Source organism: Takifugu flavidus, chromosome 21 (genome assembly GCF_003711565.1).
Source record: "Takifugu flavidus isolate HTHZ2018 chromosome 21, ASM371156v2, whole genome shotgun sequence".
NCBI classification, from domain to species: Eukaryota; Metazoa; Chordata; class Actinopteri; order Tetraodontiformes; family Tetraodontidae; genus Takifugu; species Takifugu flavidus.
This window is the reverse complement of record NC_079540.1, coordinates 9,219,588-9,236,898: the sequence shown is the minus strand read 5'-3', so window position 1 is coordinate 9,236,898 and position 17,311 is coordinate 9,219,588. Positions and strand designations below refer to the sequence as shown.

Sequence of the window (17,311 nt, the reverse complement as noted above, 5' to 3'; positions counted from 1 at the left end):
CATATAGGCTTCACTTCAGGTCAATTATTGATAGATCCTCTGTTATGCAGGTGATTGGAAAGATCCATCTGCCTGTCATACCTATTGAAGTGGGTTTTATTATATTTTTTTAAACTCTCTTGACTGTTTAAAAGACCTGAGGCAACAAAAACACCACCCTAATGTTTAAACTTGGAGATATTCTTAATGACGGCTGTACAGCTGCCGCTATAATCCCTGAGATGCCGAATGTTTAATTTTTTGAGCTGAACCCGTAATTAAGATCACCCAGACTTGCTGACATGATAGGAGCGCCAGCCAGTAATGGTGCTCATTGGGGAGAGCGATACAGTTCTACCAGACCATTTGCGGATATATCAGGTTCTAGTATGTTCTGCTCTGCTGCACTATGCTGCTCCATTCTACAACACTACTATTTCCTACTTCCACCTGATGTTAAGGCTTGGAACAGCCGTGTCGAGTCAGAAAATTTAATTGTGTGTGTGTGTGTGTGTGTGTGGGTGGGTGGGTGTGTGTGTGTGTGTGTGGTGTGTGTGTGTGTGTGTGTGTGTGTGAATGAGAGATCTGAAAAAGGAAAAATAAGGGAATCGACTGTGTTATTTACACCAAACCTGTGTGTTTTTGCTAGCAATGCTAAAGTTTACTCTCCACTGACTGACTTAAATGCATCACCCTTAATTAAGTTGCTAAAACGCGGCTGTGGGATCTCAGTGTGCGAATGACACTCGCTGCCTGGTGAACATTGTTTTGCTCCTCACCCAGACGCTGCCAGAGCAGCGGGCACTGGTGCTTTCCAGTCCCTTATTCTCAGGTGAGAATAAGGGTGCAGGGAGTTCAGAGGCTCTCAGTAGAACCCCGTCTTTATTTTTAAAGAATGATTATGAAAACATATGACATGGCGGCTGTAATCTTCCCGCGTCTTTATGACTACGAGTGAAATAATGAGTGCAGTTACGGTACAGTGAAGGAGTAATCAATCATCATTGACTGTTGTGCTGCCGGGGCTCTTATTTTCCATCCATGGATCACCGCTACTATTCCCATTTTCTCCTATTAATATTGAGATTACTTCATTGTGAGGACAAACAAAGGGAGCACTGTGTCTTAATATTGATATATTGACATTCCTAGGTCTTGCACAGCTCACATGTACTTAGTGGTACATGTGTGTTTTATTTGATCCTTCGGGGTGCTTTCACACTGGAGCTCATGTTTGGTCCACTTCACTATCCATTTCCACTCTACTCAGGTTAAAATCTGAGCTCACACCTCCAACCTTTGTGCCTCATTCTATTGCAGACTTGAATTACTTGGGGCCTTTTCAGGTGTTCATGTAACTACTGAGGTGAAACACGCTGCAGACAACAAGTTTCACTTTACGTTAACCAAGAATCGGCTTGTACCAGATCACAACGTTTAAAAACCAGGATTCTTGTTGCCGACCTGCTCGCTGCAGTCAAATAAAGCTAAAGGCATCATCAGAGTGTGCAAAACTGTTTTCGAGTTAACAGTAACAAAAAGGAAGTCGTCAGCCATCCATATGTACTCAAGAGACAAGTGCTGTCCTTGCTGTGAGGTCAAAAATTACTATTATTACTATTGTTATTGTTATTACCACAGTAAATTAATGGGGAGACTTCGCTAGCCCTCCAAACTTTGGGAATTAGGTGAGAACTTCCTTGTTCTGCCTCGTTAAACTGCCTAATTAGCCACGGTTGCGTAATGAGGCCGCTAATGGCCTGTCCAACAACAGTCGCCATTCGAGGGGTCGCTTTAAAGAAATCTGCCCTTTTGGAAACACTTCAACAACAGAAAGGAGCAGTGTTAATGAGTAACAGTCAGTGGAAGGTGAGGAGATGACTGACAGAGATAACGGCGGGGAAAGGCGCGAGGCCAGATTACAAATTACAGGAATGTGGTGTTTCTCCTGGGGTTGCCTGGGGGACTGTATAATCAAGAGCCACAGCAGTGATTAAGGCTACGGATTTGTCTAATGATCTTCCCTCTCCAGTTCTAAACTGGGCCGATTACGGATGTTTGAGTCCGTGCAAGCGTGTCCTGGATGTCCTCACATATGTGTTAAGGGAAAAACTATGAGTTGTAAGTGCGGTGGCACCATATGGACGTACCGTGCAGCTGTAATCTTGGTTGCTATTCTGAGGCTACAACACGCATGAAGAGGGTCTTTCCATCCATCTCCCCACTTCCACAGCAATTCTCTCCCCCCATCTTTCATCATCCCACCTCTCACCGCGCCATCTCCCTCGCTGGCAACTTTTCGTGTCACCCTTTCATCCTTGGTCCCTCTCCCGACCTCATTTGTCTGCCTCTGCTTCATCCTTTCTCCTTACCTTTCCACGTCTTCCTCATCTTTCATTTGTTCGCCTTCTGCCATCCATCTCCTCCCCGCTGCTTCTTCCCCTCCCTCTCCGACGTCTCTGTTGCTTTTTTAGAGTCGCTCATGTACATTTTGATGTGGATTGCTCGAGGGGGACACCAGGTTGTGTCTGACTGTGAAAACTCTGGATGAAGGAACACTAAATGATCTACTCAACTTTAGACTGACCTGTTGGAGCACTGGGGCTCATCGTGTCCTTCAAACTAATAACAAGCTGCCTCTTTTTGTCCCTGAAAATTATCCACATACTGGACACCAGTAAAGGCTCTTGCATGGGTGGGCAAATGCAGTCATCAAGGGACAGATTTTCTATCCTACCAGTCGACATCTCTTTCACCTGGGATTCCACTTCCCTGGTGCCTGGTAGGAACCAAAATTGGGTCCTTGAGGACTGGATTTGCCCACCCGTCCCCCGGAGACACGTTAGCAACTCTGCCTGGCTGAGCCTTCCCTTCACGAAGCAAGCAAAAAAAAAAAGGTTCTATATTTACCATATTTACCATTTTAGCTTAGCTTGATATTTAGACTGAGGCTAATTTCAGCACTTCTTGGGTTTTTGGACTGATGCCGTGTGTTTTCAGACGAGAGAGAGGAGACGAGACGGGTGAAACAACGAAGCAGAACGCACACGTGACCCAAACAGGGCAGGTGCTGCGCAGAGCAAATGTGACTGAGGAAAATGAAAAAGGATCACCTGCACCCCGCAGGACTGCTGCATGCATTCAGATTAATAACACTTGCAAAAGTGTCAACTTCTTCTGGGATGTTATGGGACCCGTTGACACACGGAAACGGATCGGCGCCACGTGAGCAGTGACCGTGAGTTCCTCAGTCAAAGATGCACCCTGTCGAGGTCACACGTCTGAGGTCCTCTGAACACACGTGACATCCCAGTGCTGCATCTGGGGGAAATGTTGGGTTACTATTGTGACCAACTGCTTCAGACATGGGTTCAGACGCATTTCCAGCTGTCTAGTTTATATCAGTCATTACTGGTGAGGCCATCAACAGAAACTCTTATCTCTGAAAACACACAGGTCATCACTCCTTCTCGCCGAACCTGCAGGAATCGCTGGTCTCATCCTGGTCTATTTATACTTGAAACTGGCCTTTATTAATAGCACAAGCACAGTTTCTGTACATTACCTCTACGCTTTCTTCTCTTTCTTCCTCTGCTGGCCTCCTCCCATCCATGATTTCATCTCTCCTCCTTCTCTCCTGCTCTCTACGTCCCTGTGGGGTTCCCACCACCAGCTGTCATGCAGAAGTGTGAGCATAAGGGGAGATGATCTATGGGCTTCTACAGTATGGAGCAATTAGCCAAAAGAAATTCAGGCTGGAGAGGGAGAGAAAGAGGGGGGTCACAGTGGAGAAACGGAGGAGATGAGCCAGAGTTTGAGGAAAAAACAAGCGGCAAAAACTGAGAGATCGTGGGGATATGATAAAAGCAGAAACTGCACGATGAGAAATGGATGAGAAAGTGGAAAAAGAGGACTTCCAAGGGTAGAGAGGAGATGCAGCGTAATTAGATGGATGGAGCCAAAATGGGATGGATGTAAAAAACTGCTGGGAGGAGAGAAAGGACTGAAGGTTAATCGAGGAAGGGGGGGTAAAGAGGGGGTAGAGGAGTAGGAGTAAAAAATGAGATTACACAGGTAAGAGAGGGAAAAAAGGTGGAAAGGAAAGACAAGGAGTCAGAGAAAGTAGGACAGCGGGAGAACCTGTTCTGCTCCAGCCCACTGTGCTGATGTTAACAAATATCACAGGGGTGATTTATCAAACGCTGGAGCCCCTGAAACTTTCAAACATCTTCATCACAACAAATGTGCTCAGAGCTGTTGGAACATCCAGCGCAATCTCCTCTGCACGTGTACTTACATGCAACTTATCCAAAATTAGATTTTTACTTTGGCGTCAGTCCCTCTCTGGAGCTCCGGGAGCGGCCGACAGACAGGCGTCAGGCCTTTGCTCCGGCTCCCCGCGAGACCCCCGGTCCTGTCGGTCTCCTCCCGCTGCCCGGTGCCCCGAGGGCTTCACGTCTGACAGCTGGTCCCGATGCTGAGACCCGCTCGGACCATCTGTCGGGGCCACACAGCCAATGTTAAAGCAGGCAGGGCACTTGCATTGTTTTTCTGTTTTGTGACGGGGGTCCCTGTCACTGGGCAGTGAGAGATATGACAGAATCCTGTTATTTACAATGTCACAGTTTCATCACGTGTTGGTGCAATACTTTTACAGTAGATTAGAGCAACATTGTTACAAGGGGTAATGATGGATTATCGTGGTTCTTTTTTCTAGGAAAGAATAATTGAGGTGCGCTGACATTTCATTTTTACACAGATAAAAATGATAGATTGAAAATGACACTCTATGTGCTGGGTGATCTGACTTTGCTAGCTTGAAAAATAAATTGTCAAACACAACAATCCACACTGATTTAGACTTTTAAAAGTTTCAACTATACCAAGAGAATCACCGGCAAAAAAGGCAAATAATAAACAGGTACTGTACATTAAAATCATCCAATTTCATTTCTCCGTTCTTCGGATTTCTGACAAATGACACAAATTATAGCTTTTAGCGAGTGCTAGCAAACGCGTGGAAGCAATTGGGATCACAGGGGGGAACATTCGCCTCATTCTGCTGGATGGATAAGTACAAGGTGCTTTTCTGTTGTTTTTTTTCTTATTTTGATCTGCCTCTGCATTCCCAGTTCCAGTCTCAAATGGTTTCCTTCAACAAGGCTTGACGTACAACAGAAAACAATTAAACATGAAGGTGGGGATTAGTGGTGCAGAAAATTGATTTTCGAGATGAATTCTTACTGAAACAAGATGCTTTGAAAGTGAGTCATAATTATAAGCTATCTCACGTGTGTGTGTGTGTGTGTGTGTGTGTGTGTGTGTGTGTGTGTGGTGTGTGTGTGTGTGTGTGTGTGTGTGTGTGTGTGTGTGTGTGTGTGTGTGTGTGTGTGAGAGGGAGAGATTCATCTGTAAACTCTGCATCACAATGAGCATTTATAGTCTGCAAAATCGGGCAGATTTGACTGCCTATCAAGTTACAGCTCAAATACACACACCTGCCCCACCACTCTCTCTCTCTCCTTCTCTCTCTCTTACACACACACACGCACACACATAAATAAAGTAGTCTATTGTCTGGGACAAAGGACATTGTAATGTAAACACTCAAGCGTGCGTGTGTGTGTGTGCGTGTGTGTGTGTGTGTGTGTTGTGTGTGTGTGTGTTGTGTGTGTGTGTGTGTGGTGTGTGTGTGTGTGTGTGTGTGTGTGTGTGTGTGTGTGTGTGTGTGTGTAAATAGACATAAGCTACTGGTCCTCTTCAGCTGAAAGTTTTTCGATGGGCACAGACAAGATAATGACGTTCCATCGAAACTGTGACCAAGCTAAACGCAATCAAGCTCATTTTATGCTGATTCGCCTCCATGTTTGGTTTTTTAATTTCTCTCCTTCTTTCTTTCTTTGCAAACACTTTCTGCTCCTCATATCACCTCTCCTCACTGTTACTCTCTCAAACAGCACAATAGATTCAGGGTCAGTCCCTTGACAAGAGGAAATTAGCTACAAGAGCAGCATTCTGTGACTCTCAGGTTTGTGGATGACTCAGTCCTCTATTGAGGTGAATTACCTTCATGTTACAGCCCCCACACACTCTCTCTCTCTCACACACACACACACCACACACACACACACCTCCATCTACATGAGCTGTGAACTCCATCAGACATCAGTCGCCACGTAGTAAAAATCCTTTTTAACCCCGGTGGCTAATGAGAGTGATGTGGTGAAGCCACTTTTTGGCCAGTTTAATGTGTTTCCATTATCGGGTTATCAGAAGAAGGGAGGTTCTGATGGGTTTATCCAGGACCCTGTGGAGTGCCATGCACTTGATGAAAGCTGGAATTCCGGTGGGTGCTGCGGTTGTTATCTCCAACTTCGGTGTAGTTGACTTTAAAAAATCCAACATACCAAAAAATTCCAAATCTTTGATCAGAACCACATTCAGATACAGATCGTACACTCTGGCCCAATATGGGACAATTCTTGGTGTGCGGTGACCGCAGCAATGCTGAAGGGATTCACACAAAAGATGGGGTGGATTTAGTTGGGTGTAAGTTGACCAAGTGCAGGGTGAAAAGTTCACCAGGTATTTTAAAGGTAAACTGGTGGCAAGTGCTGCCCAGATGGGGGTTCCTGCCAAGTGAGGCTGTGTTGATCGTCTATCTTTGTCCTCTATTGGACCAGACACTGTGGCACTGTGGCTTAGTTGGTTATAGCACCTGTCTAGTAAACAGGAGAGCCTGGGTTCAAATCCCAGCAGTGCCTCTGAGGTGTGCACTTTGAGTTGTCTGAAATCTTTCAGACTTTTCCCTGAATGATGTTTAGCATTCCATCCCATTTACAGAACCTTGACTTTTACATGTAATGACCTTTTAGGTGCAAAGGTCTGAAAGGTTATTTATAACGAGACTGTACACAAGCAGCAAAACTCCTCAATTTTACAATGTCAACTGTCCGCTATCATCAGAAAAAGCCTTGTTTTTAGCAAAAGTTAAATTAAACTCAATAAAACTGATGGGCTCCCACTCGGCCATCTATGACATCATGTGGTGTAATATTGTAGATTAATTCAAGGTCAAACCCAGAACTGTTTTTTCAGGAGATTCTGCACAATGAAATTATTGTGAAATTCATTCTGTGCTCTTATTGCACTTTTCAAGTTGATTAAAGGTCAAAAAATCTACACTGATCAAATATGTATGAAGCACTTGAACTATATTACCTGGTCTGGTACCATAAAGGAGAGGAATGGCTTTTTTTTAATGGGCACTTCACAGAGTTTTTGACTTTTTAGAAAACAAAATTTTCCAGGCAGACTCTTCAGTCATTGACACCCGACCTAACCTCTCTGTGGAGCAGTTTTCTCATCTTCCCAATATTTTGCCGCCTTAATAACGATGCAGCCACGGTTAAAAGGTTTCCTTAAATAAACTCAACATACAGAAACGCTGAGCACTCTGCCACCCTGCAGGTCATTTTTGTGGATTCTCTCGTTTGGTTTTCTTTCCTCACCTTCCCCTTTTTCCTCTCTTCAGATAGCAACTTCATCCTGGCCAATGCTCAGGTGTCCCAGGGTTTCCCCATCGTCTACTGCTCCGATGGCTTCTGCGAGCTGACGGGCTTCTCTCGGGCCGAGGTGATGCAGAAGAGCTGCGCCTGTAAGTTCCTGTATGGACCGGAGACGAGCGAAAGCATCATCCTCAGCATCGGCGACGCCCTGGAGGAGCGCAAGGAGTTCAAGGATGAGGTCATGTTTTACAAAAAGACAGGTGAGCAGCGGTACCTGTACAGGCTGCAGCCATTTCTGAGCAAGCTACATCACAATTGGCCCAGATGGCCCAAGATAAAAGCTGGTTAAATGGATGCACAACTTTTATTTATTGGACCATTCTCATTAAATGGTGATTACAGAAAGCAATCAATCCCAAATGTCCTCAAATTATTAATTAATGCTGATACGCATTAAATTTTCATAGCTGTCAGCTACTGACTCTTTAACCCTGTCTCCTACCATCGGCTGCGGTGCTGGGTAGTTTGGCCAGTGTTTGGCTGATTAACTAGCTGGCTGGTGAACAAAACAGAGATGAAAATAATGAGCCCATCTTAGCATCATGCAGATAGATGCTTGCTGTTCTGGGAGCTGGTGCCGTGTCCCCTCGCAGGGTTAATGCACAGCTCTCCTTATTGCTCTTCTGTGCTGAGCATTGATCATTTCATACAAAGTTTGTTCATCACTCCCAGAACCAAAATGAATAAGAAAGATTTAAAGTGCAGGAACAATGGAATTCCAAACATTTACGGCACCACGGCAACAGGGATGAAGAGGCCTGAACAGACATTCCTCAGAGCAGCTTTAAAAACAGGAACCTCAGCGGAGATGCAAATAAATCTGCTACTTTCACATGACCAAATGGAATAAAACCTTAGTGGGATCTTTTTCCTCTGACCACTAATTATAATGTTTTCTGAGTTATTTTGAGACAGTTTCTGTTTTAGTCTGTTGTTTCGGACCGCTGACAGAATTCTATTGCCGTTGCAAAACTAAATTTTTGGCGTTATTTTTTTACAGCGTGTTTACAGTGTTTGCAGGGACACAATTCACCATTAATTTTCATTTATCTAACAGTTGCTTTCTTGATTAATCACTATGCTGGGGCCAGTTATTTTGCATCTCTTATTAATCTCCATTTTCTTTATAACATTTTGGTTTGATTAATGAGGCAACTATTTCATCTATTGAAAAAACAAAACAATGGCAACCAGATGAGGTCAGATTTTCCCAGATTTCCCAGAGAAACACATTTTTTTACACATTTTCATTGTCACCTATTGTGATTTGAAGAAAATGTATTTCGTGCTTTAAGGAACGTACTTTTGAATGATTAAAGAAGCCCAATTATTTAAAAAAAAGGAAAAAGGAAAGAAAAGAGGGGGCGGAATTGAAATGAGTTTAGTTCAGAGCTTCCAGAGGGACTGATGGGAGTGATGAAGGGGGACGCCTGATGACTTGATGAAGCTCTAGACCAGAGGGTTTGATTGAAGATGACCAGACATCCGTGGAGGAGAGGACGGTCACAGGGTTGTTAAATTGGTAAAAGTGTGTGTGTGTGTGTGTGTGTGTGTGTGTGTGTGTGTGTGTGTGGTGTGTGTGTGTGTGTGTGTGTGTGTGTGTGTGTGTGTGTGTGTGTGTGTGTGTGTGTGTGTGTGTGTGTGACTGGACAATGACAGTCACGGAGGGTTGAGTATTTACTGTCTGCTTTGTCAATAAATGGTCCTTTCTTTAGAAAGCAGATTCGTGCTGTGTTTGCACAGACAGCCAGCTAAAGCCATCACAGATACAGCTGACTCTTCCTCCTCTTCCTCCTCCTCCTCCTCCTCCTCCTCCTCCTCCTCCCTGTCTTCTCTGTGTACTGTGCCAGAGTCGTTCTCTCCTCTCTGTTGCAAGTTTGTCTGTCTTCTTAGCCTTTTTATGCCGGCTCATCCGCCTCTCTGTCACAGCAGTGTCCTGAAAGCAAATGTAGCTGATTGACTCGGTTTGGTCTCCATCTGTCAGCTCGAGAAGAGAAAGCTGTGTGTTCTCAATCAGCAGCGCTGTTTTTCTCACTATGGGTTTGATGGTGATGCATATATTTTCTCTCTCTGGGTGATTGTGTGATCATCAGCAGGGGAAGATTTAGTAAGTTGGAGTCGGAACTCCTTGGAAAATCCCCTTAAGCCTGGTTTTCATGTGATTGAACTGAAGACGGGAAAACAAGAGAGTAGAAAATACTGATTTATTGGTAATAAAATCACAAATATGAATTCAGAAATCAAGTGTAAAGACTGTTTTTGGAGCCGATCCGCGTAATGAAAACCATTTGACAAAAACTTAAATTAGTATTACATAATGAGAAGAGGAGAAATTGTACCTGCCAAACATATTCCAGTGGTTTATGCCCCTGCATGTTGTCGATTAGACCGAATTTCATGTGATTAGTTAATTAACAATAACAAGACTGAAAAAGTCTAAATACTGACACGTTGAGTTGGTGCCAATCGACTCGCCTTCTTGCCCACACATCCTGCTAGATTATCATAAATCTTTAGTCATAGCTTTGGTCATGTGGTGGATGCAAGTTTGATCTTTAGTCTCTCTGGCTCCACTTTGTGATCAGTCAAGCCCTGAGGAGGCTCTCCGGTTGGCGTGTGTGCTTCTGCAGCTCGCATCCAACAAATAACAGCTTATAAACAAGTCATAAAAATGCTAAGGAGTGTTGAGATTGGAGGTATTTACTTTACACGTTATGTATTGGTTAAGGACAATTCATCGTGCAATGAAACCATCTGAAGTGTGAAGACAGCGTTCAAGTCCACCGTTAATGGAGCATCAATTACATAAACCAACCAGAGGATCTCTAAAAGAGCGCTGCTATGATGAACACTACGGTGCTGTGGCACCAGTTACAGGCTCCAGTTGTTTATTAAAGGACACACAACGACCTGCTGCTGGCCGACTGTGGACAGACTGACGGACGATGGCCAAAGTTACGAATTACGCTCCAATATTCCTCAAAAATCCTCCCACATCACGTTGGTTGCACCAGCAAGCAGAAACAAAGGGTCGTCTGCAGAAAGAGAAACCGACCTCCTCGCGCCCGAACCTTGCACATGTGCGTAATAATGACATATTGACGTTGCCATTTTTCCAACCAAAAATTAATCAGCTTCCGACAAGACGAGTCAATGGTTCGTTCAATACGTCGATCTTTGTACATGTGATAAAATGGTCAGAACAATCGCACCACCAACACATGATAACCTGCAGTTGGTCTGAAAAGCAATCTAACAGGAGATTGGATCTTAGAGAATGGTTCTTCTATTGCTCTGCCTGGGGAATAGCAACCTGATCTATTTAAAGACACCGTTTCTCTTTAGAGGGACGATTGGATGTAGAGTCGGTGGGCTTACTGGGGTTGTGACGCTCCACACACCAACACCCTAACAGAGGTTATACAAATAAACCGCACATCTATTTAACCTGAGACAAAGATTGCTGATGACAGCGGTCTGCCTTGTTTTTCTTTGTCAGCTATGCTGTTCTGGTGCCTGCTGGACATCGTGCCAATTAAGAACGAAAAGGGAGACGTGGTTCTCTTTCTGGCTTCATTCAAGGACATCACCGACACTAAGGTCAGAGCCATCCATGAAGACAAGAAGGAAGGTCAGTATGTATGATTGCTAATCAGTCCATGACCAGCGGGACGTGGGTACCACACCTTGGGTAACATAACTAACATGACATAACTTATGTCAGAGACAGGTTTGCTAAAAGAAAAAAAGCAGGTTAAATATAGATGCAAATAGTTCCTGTTTCAAAGTCCTCGCTCACGTTGCCCCTTCAGGTGCAACTTTTATGTTGCTTCTTTGCAAAAATGAGCAACAAAGTTGTAAAAGCGGCTCTTGAATTAATCTCATTAAAAAGATCAGAGCTTGAAGACAACAGCTAAGCTAGAGTAGTTCTAAAAGTAGATTTGTTGGTTGTACGAAATGTGTACGTGTGAAGTCAGAAGGCTGGTTTGTCCCACCACTTGTCTCTCTTTCCATGGACTCATTAAATATTAATTGCATTGTTAATAAAGCAGATCAGAGAGCAAAGTTATTTTGACTTCTGTGAAATGGCTGACGCAGCGCTCCTTTTTGCAGCAGCTAACACATAAATGGAGTCAGACTAGTTGAATGAGCATGAGGCTGTTTCGCAGTGCAGAAGAGGTATTGGACAAACTTTTGTACACCATCTATAATAATAGCAACATAAGCACCCTTGATGGACAGAGATCTATGAGGCCGCCCACCTCTTTTGAGCGAATGAAAGCAAATTAGCGCACGTCAGCCTCTGTCGTCACCCCTGACTTCCCCCTCCTGCTGTTCCTGTGTCCTTCCATCACCCCTGTCTTTCCTCCATTACCTCTATTTCACATAATTTAGCATCATCAACACTACATCCACCCCCTCCCCTGATCTGCCCTACATGCCTTCACCCTAAATATTCCTTCCCCATACTCTCAAAAGAATAGCGATAATAGCAGAGGGAAATTCATTAGGTCTAAAAATAAGCATGTCTCTGTCCCTGAGCTCCTGCCGTGGCACTTCCCCCAAGGCTGCGGCGCATTATGGATGGCCCTGTCTGTGCACTTCGTCTGGGGGTCCATTCACACTTTCTCAGCGCACACCACACACAAAAAAGATCTTTCCAGTGGATGCTCAAAAAGCAGTTATCACCTCTACTCTGCAGCTTTGTTATTACTGTTAGCCCCTCTCAAGCCAATCTGGCCTGGGCCTCTTCCCACAGTGAAAAACCCAGCAGCTATAAAGTGCCTTCTCCTATTACCCAACTTCTTGCTCAGAAAGGATCACTCCGGCACTATCTACTTAATCCACAATCTCAGAGGAAGAACACACAGAGGTGTGCCATCAAGTGCCCTGCACACAACACCACTTCTGTAGCCGATCGACCATAGAGAATCTGTCATAGGCTGCTGCTCTTAATTGCCTCTTGGGCCCAGTCATGACTGCAACTGGAAATTGCTCTGTTTTTAGTCCACATTTTATAGATCAACTAATATTTCCTTAGCACATGGTCACCGACGCTCGCGAGCAAACAAGGTTTGGCTTCCCTTAATGTGGTTGCTTGCTTAGATTAAAGTATTGATGGTTTCCTTTTCATGACCATCTGTTATGTATCTAATCAGGCACGGTGACTGACTCACTCATTGGGGTCAAAACTTGGAGGGCGTGTGTACTCACGTCTGTTTCTACGTGCGTTTCCAGAGCGACGACGCGGCAGGGTGAGGACAGGTTCGTCTGTCAGCTCAGCACGTCTGAGAAGCAGCACGGTGCTCTACCACATCTCTGGTCACCTCCACAGCAGAGAGAAGAGCAAGATTAAACTGAACAAGGTACCAAAGGACAGGTCGGGATGTAATGCACACATCATGTCAGGTGACTGGGGAAGTGGGGGGGGGGGGGGGGGGGGCTGCGTTTGAAGGCCAGGGCAGGAGCGGTTGCCGGTTTGATCCCTGGTCCCCGTGGTCTTAAAGGTTATTTCTTCTGGTGGACAAGAGGACACCTGGTCATGAAGGAAAAGTGCATTGAGGGGTCATATTGACAAGAAAGCTGCTATAAACATGTGTTTTCAATACTTATTACTTAAAAAAAAGAAAATCATAGTTTAGTTGACAGCGTTAAGTGTATTTACTCTCTTTTTTCACAGGAGGACTCAGCAGGAGACTTTTTATGCCAATATAGGCCAATTATTATTATTATGATTATTATTATTATTATTATATTTCAGCGTGTTGGGAAAGATTCTATTTTCTGGCAGACAGGAGCATTAGTGTGATTAATTCTCCACAAGTGTGTAGTTGGTATCTTTGTGAGCCATATGGTAGTTTACTGTTAACATACAGAATGTAGCTGAGAGTGCTTTAGGGCCAGACTGTAGGAAAAGAGATTTATGACCAAATTGTCCATGAAAGTAGCTCCAACATATAAGCTGAGTCAGCGAGTTAAAACATGCTCTTTGTGACAGATATTTGGATCAGGGATTGTGTTTGAGTTTATAAAATCCATAAAATCACTGGGTTTGACGTTCCCTCTTTTGTTCAGAACGTGTTCGGGGATCTGCCCGCTCTGCCTGAGTACAAGGTCGCGGACGTCAAAAAGTCCAAATTCATCTTACTCCACTACAGCACATTCAAGGCCGGCTGGGACTGGCTGATCCTGCTCGCCACCTTCTACGTCGCCGTGACGGTCCCGTACAACGTGTGTTTCATCGGCGACGACGACGACCTCACTCGCAGCACGACCGTCAGCGATATTGCCGTGGAGATACTCTTCATCATCGGTGGGACAGTTTTTTCCAGAAACGTGCATTTGCTTCACAAGACCCAACTTTACGCCCAAAACTCTTCCTTTTTGTTTGCTTGTGTTTTATCCGAGCAGATATTGTTTTTAATTTCCGCACCACGTACGTCAGCAAGTCGGGCCAAGTGATTTTTGACGCTCGGCAGATCTGCATTCATTACCTGACCACGTGGTTCATCATCGACCTGGTGGCCGCGCTGCCCTTTGACCTGCTGTATGCCTTCAAAGTCAGCGTGGTGAGTAAATATTGGCTTGTTGCTTAACCTGGAGTTTAATATAGAACACAGTCCGTGACCCCCCTGGAACATTTACAGTGGCTCTTGCTACTGTTATAGAAGCCGGGGTTTGCTAGCGTGGTCATCTGCTGTCAAAAAGCGTCAAAACATGCTGCTTTAGCGGACTTTGACAGAACAATTAAAGATCTGAAAAAGGGCAAAATAGCTCCCTTTAATGACCAAATCAAAATGCTGTACCCAAATATCAACAATACACTTGAATTGATGTAATTCAGTAGGTGGTAATTAAATGAGCAGGACTTGACCCTGACATCCCTGCAAGCAGTCCAATCGTGTCAGCACGCTGGCGCTTTGTAAAATGCACAACCTCCGGCACATTTGATATTTCATAAGCACGGATTGATTGGAGCACCGCTCCAGCCCCTTGTTGATTCTGCTTATTGATTCAACATACTGTACAAGCGCTGAGAAACAATCAAAGCTGTGTTGTTTTGGGCTTTTCTGCTTGAGTCTAATTTAAGTCCCCCAAAGAACAGTTGGATTGAGGTACAGAAATTGCGGACAATTAGGCAGGCCTTGTCCTTGTCTGACTGAGATTCCACACTAGGAACCAAGCAGTGTTGGGTGACGCTCAGCGGTGGGTGTTTGTGCCTTTTGGCCTCAATTCTGACAGAGAGATGCTTCATGTTGCCGAGTGCTTCCAACCATGACGGGAATCAGGGGAGCAATATGTGAACGTGCATGTGGATATACACAGATGGAAATAGTTTGGTGTCTTTGGGTACTGGGGAAATTAAAGTAGTCGACTGGGACTCGGAGAAGGAGGCAGAAAATAAAGGTAAAAGAAACACAAGGGGGTGGGGCAAAAAAGTGAAGATGAATCAGAAATAGATTTGATACGAGGCAAATGAAAAAGGTGGGTTTTTTTGGGGGGGGGGGTAATGAGCAGTGAAGAAATGGATGCAGTGACAGATAGCCTCAGGCAAAGGTTCCAAACGCTATTAATGGAAATACCACATGCTCCCTGTAGGTCAGGATTTGGTTATAGGGCTAGTGGCTCACTTGATCCCCTGCTACCATCATCACCGGGGAGAATGCAGCTGGCCCTTAATTGCCTTCCTTTCTGCATGATGTCCTCACTGAGGATGGAGCAGTCGCACTGGTGTCCCCATTGAGGACAGGGGCCATCTTTCACTCAAACGAGCCGAGAGGTCCCAGCAGCGTCCGTCCGTGGGCTCGCCTTCGTTGTACGAGTTTGGTTTATCCTGACACATGATCCTGTTTCCTCTAGAGGAGGAAGGCAACTCAGCGAGAAGCTTAAAGCATTCGTGGATATATTCTATATCTAACGCTCATGTTGCTTGAAGGACACGTAAATGGGGTGGGAGAAACTGTATATAGGAGGGTTTTTCTGTGTGTGTGCGCGCGTGTGTGTGTGTGGGGGGGGGTGATAGATGGTGTAGAGGAGATGGAGTTTCACCCCAGGAATCAGCAGGAGGTTTCATTACATCTGCCCCTGTACCAGCGAGAGTTGTTCCAAGAGTAGAAGAACGGCCAGAAACACATAGAAAAGTAGAGGAAGGACGGAGAAGAAAAGGATTTTATGTTGAAGGTTTGAAAAACAAAACGAAGTAAGCCAGTAAGAGCTTGATTGCCTGTGGAAGGTCATTCTTCTTGGAGCACTCTCAGAAATATGGAAGGTGTTGCTGATGAAGCTTGTGGAGGGGGGGGGGGGGGTGCGTGATTAAGATGCTTTTGTCAATTTTGGTCCAGGAAATTAAAACACTTCCTCGTCTGTGTTGTATTTAGAGCACATGCATGTTTTGAGGAGGGGGGTTAATGCAGTGTTGCTATGCAAAAGCAAAAAAAATACAGTGTGACAATGGGGGGGGAAAGGGGGGTTTGAGACTGGCCACCATCCTCGATTTTTCCGTCTTTCTCTCAAGGTGTCCGTGGTCCACCTCTTGAAAACAGTCCGTCTGCTCCGTTTGCTGCGGCTGCTGCAGAAGATGGACCGCTACTCGCAGCACAGCACGGTGGTGCTGACGCTGCTGATGTCAATGTTTGCCCTGCTGGCCCACTGGATGGCCTGCATCTGGTACATCATTGGCAAGATGGAGATGGAGGCCAATTCCTACAACTGGGATATCGGTGAGTAAATTATGTTACTGTACCAGAAAGTCCAAAACCACCCCAGCAAAACTAGATTATTGACCCATGTCTGGTTAAAGACATGGCCACCTCAGTGAACAGGGGGCCGTAGGGAACATCAATCTTTCCATGGAAGCGGGAGCGTCGTTTGACTCCGCTTCACCTGTTTCCGGAAAACAGCCGAGAAGGACTTCACACGAGTGTTGAAATTAAATGACCAGCACACAGAATTTCCTTGGCTTCGGTGAGAACCGCTGCAGCGAGGCCATGTCAACATTCCTTCTTGATGGTTCGGGAATAGAGGGGGGGGGGGGTCAGCGGCTGCGGTGATGCAAGGCAGCAATAGGTTGGGGGGAAAAAAGGATATTCTTATCTTGACACACCGACGTTTTTACAGTTGATGTGCAAATAACCGTTTGGGGCTTTTGCAGTCGTGACACCAGACGGTGTTTACCTTTTTATGTTCCTTCTGTGTTGAGGGACTCATATCCAACTTTGTCCCGTATCAAACAAATAGAAATAAAGCAGTCGTGTGAAGAATCAGCAGAATAAATAATTCATTGCTCGTGTATTAAGAATGTATATAAATCTAAAATATTATAGTGTAATAATAAAGAATACAACTACAACTCATCGTTTATGATTCAAATACGTTTCATGTACGACCTTGGATATATTGCCATTGTATTTTTTGTTTGTTGCGGTACAGCTAGTTAGCTCGACACTTTATCCTGAATCACATGCCTCTGTTAGGCTGCTACGCTGGATGCTCACACCAACCTCAAGCATTAAAAATAATAAAGCACAAGTCAAGATGCATGTAAAAACCAAGGTATTGTGACCTTGTTCAATAATGTACAGGATGTAAACATGAATTTCAAACAGGCTTTGGCATGTGTGCATGTTCTAAAGTCACCATAAGGGCCAATACACGTCACACTGTGTATTGGCCCTTTATTAAAATAGAAAAGGACTAATTACATATATGATGACCCCACATTGATTTTGTTGGCTTAAAACATGCTGTGAATTGTGTTTTGAATA

At 44.7% G+C, this 17,311-nt stretch overlaps 1 protein-coding gene and 1 non-coding gene across 2 annotated transcripts in view; both read left to right on the top strand.

Annotated features, from left to right (window-relative positions):
- The window catches only part of kcnh8 (potassium voltage-gated channel, subfamily H (eag-related), member 8), a 31,126-nt gene that overhangs the window by 2,626 nt on the left and 11,189 nt on the right, over window positions 1-17,311 (top strand). The window contains exons 2-7 of the mRNA XM_057020766.1: window positions 7,514-7,747; window positions 11,047-11,178; window positions 12,786-12,913; window positions 13,623-13,860; window positions 13,959-14,116; window positions 16,063-16,267. Coding sequence (XP_056876746.1) covers window positions 7,514-7,747; window positions 11,047-11,178; window positions 12,786-12,913; window positions 13,623-13,860; window positions 13,959-14,116; window positions 16,063-16,267 — 1,095 coding nt within the window. The remainder of the gene's footprint in view (window positions 1-7,513; window positions 7,748-11,046; window positions 11,179-12,785; window positions 12,914-13,622; window positions 13,861-13,958; window positions 14,117-16,062; window positions 16,268-17,311) is intronic.
- On the top strand, window positions 6,670-6,743 carry trnat-agu (transfer RNA threonine (anticodon AGU)). The gene has a single exon. It is a non-coding gene; the product is annotated as a tRNA-Thr (tRNA).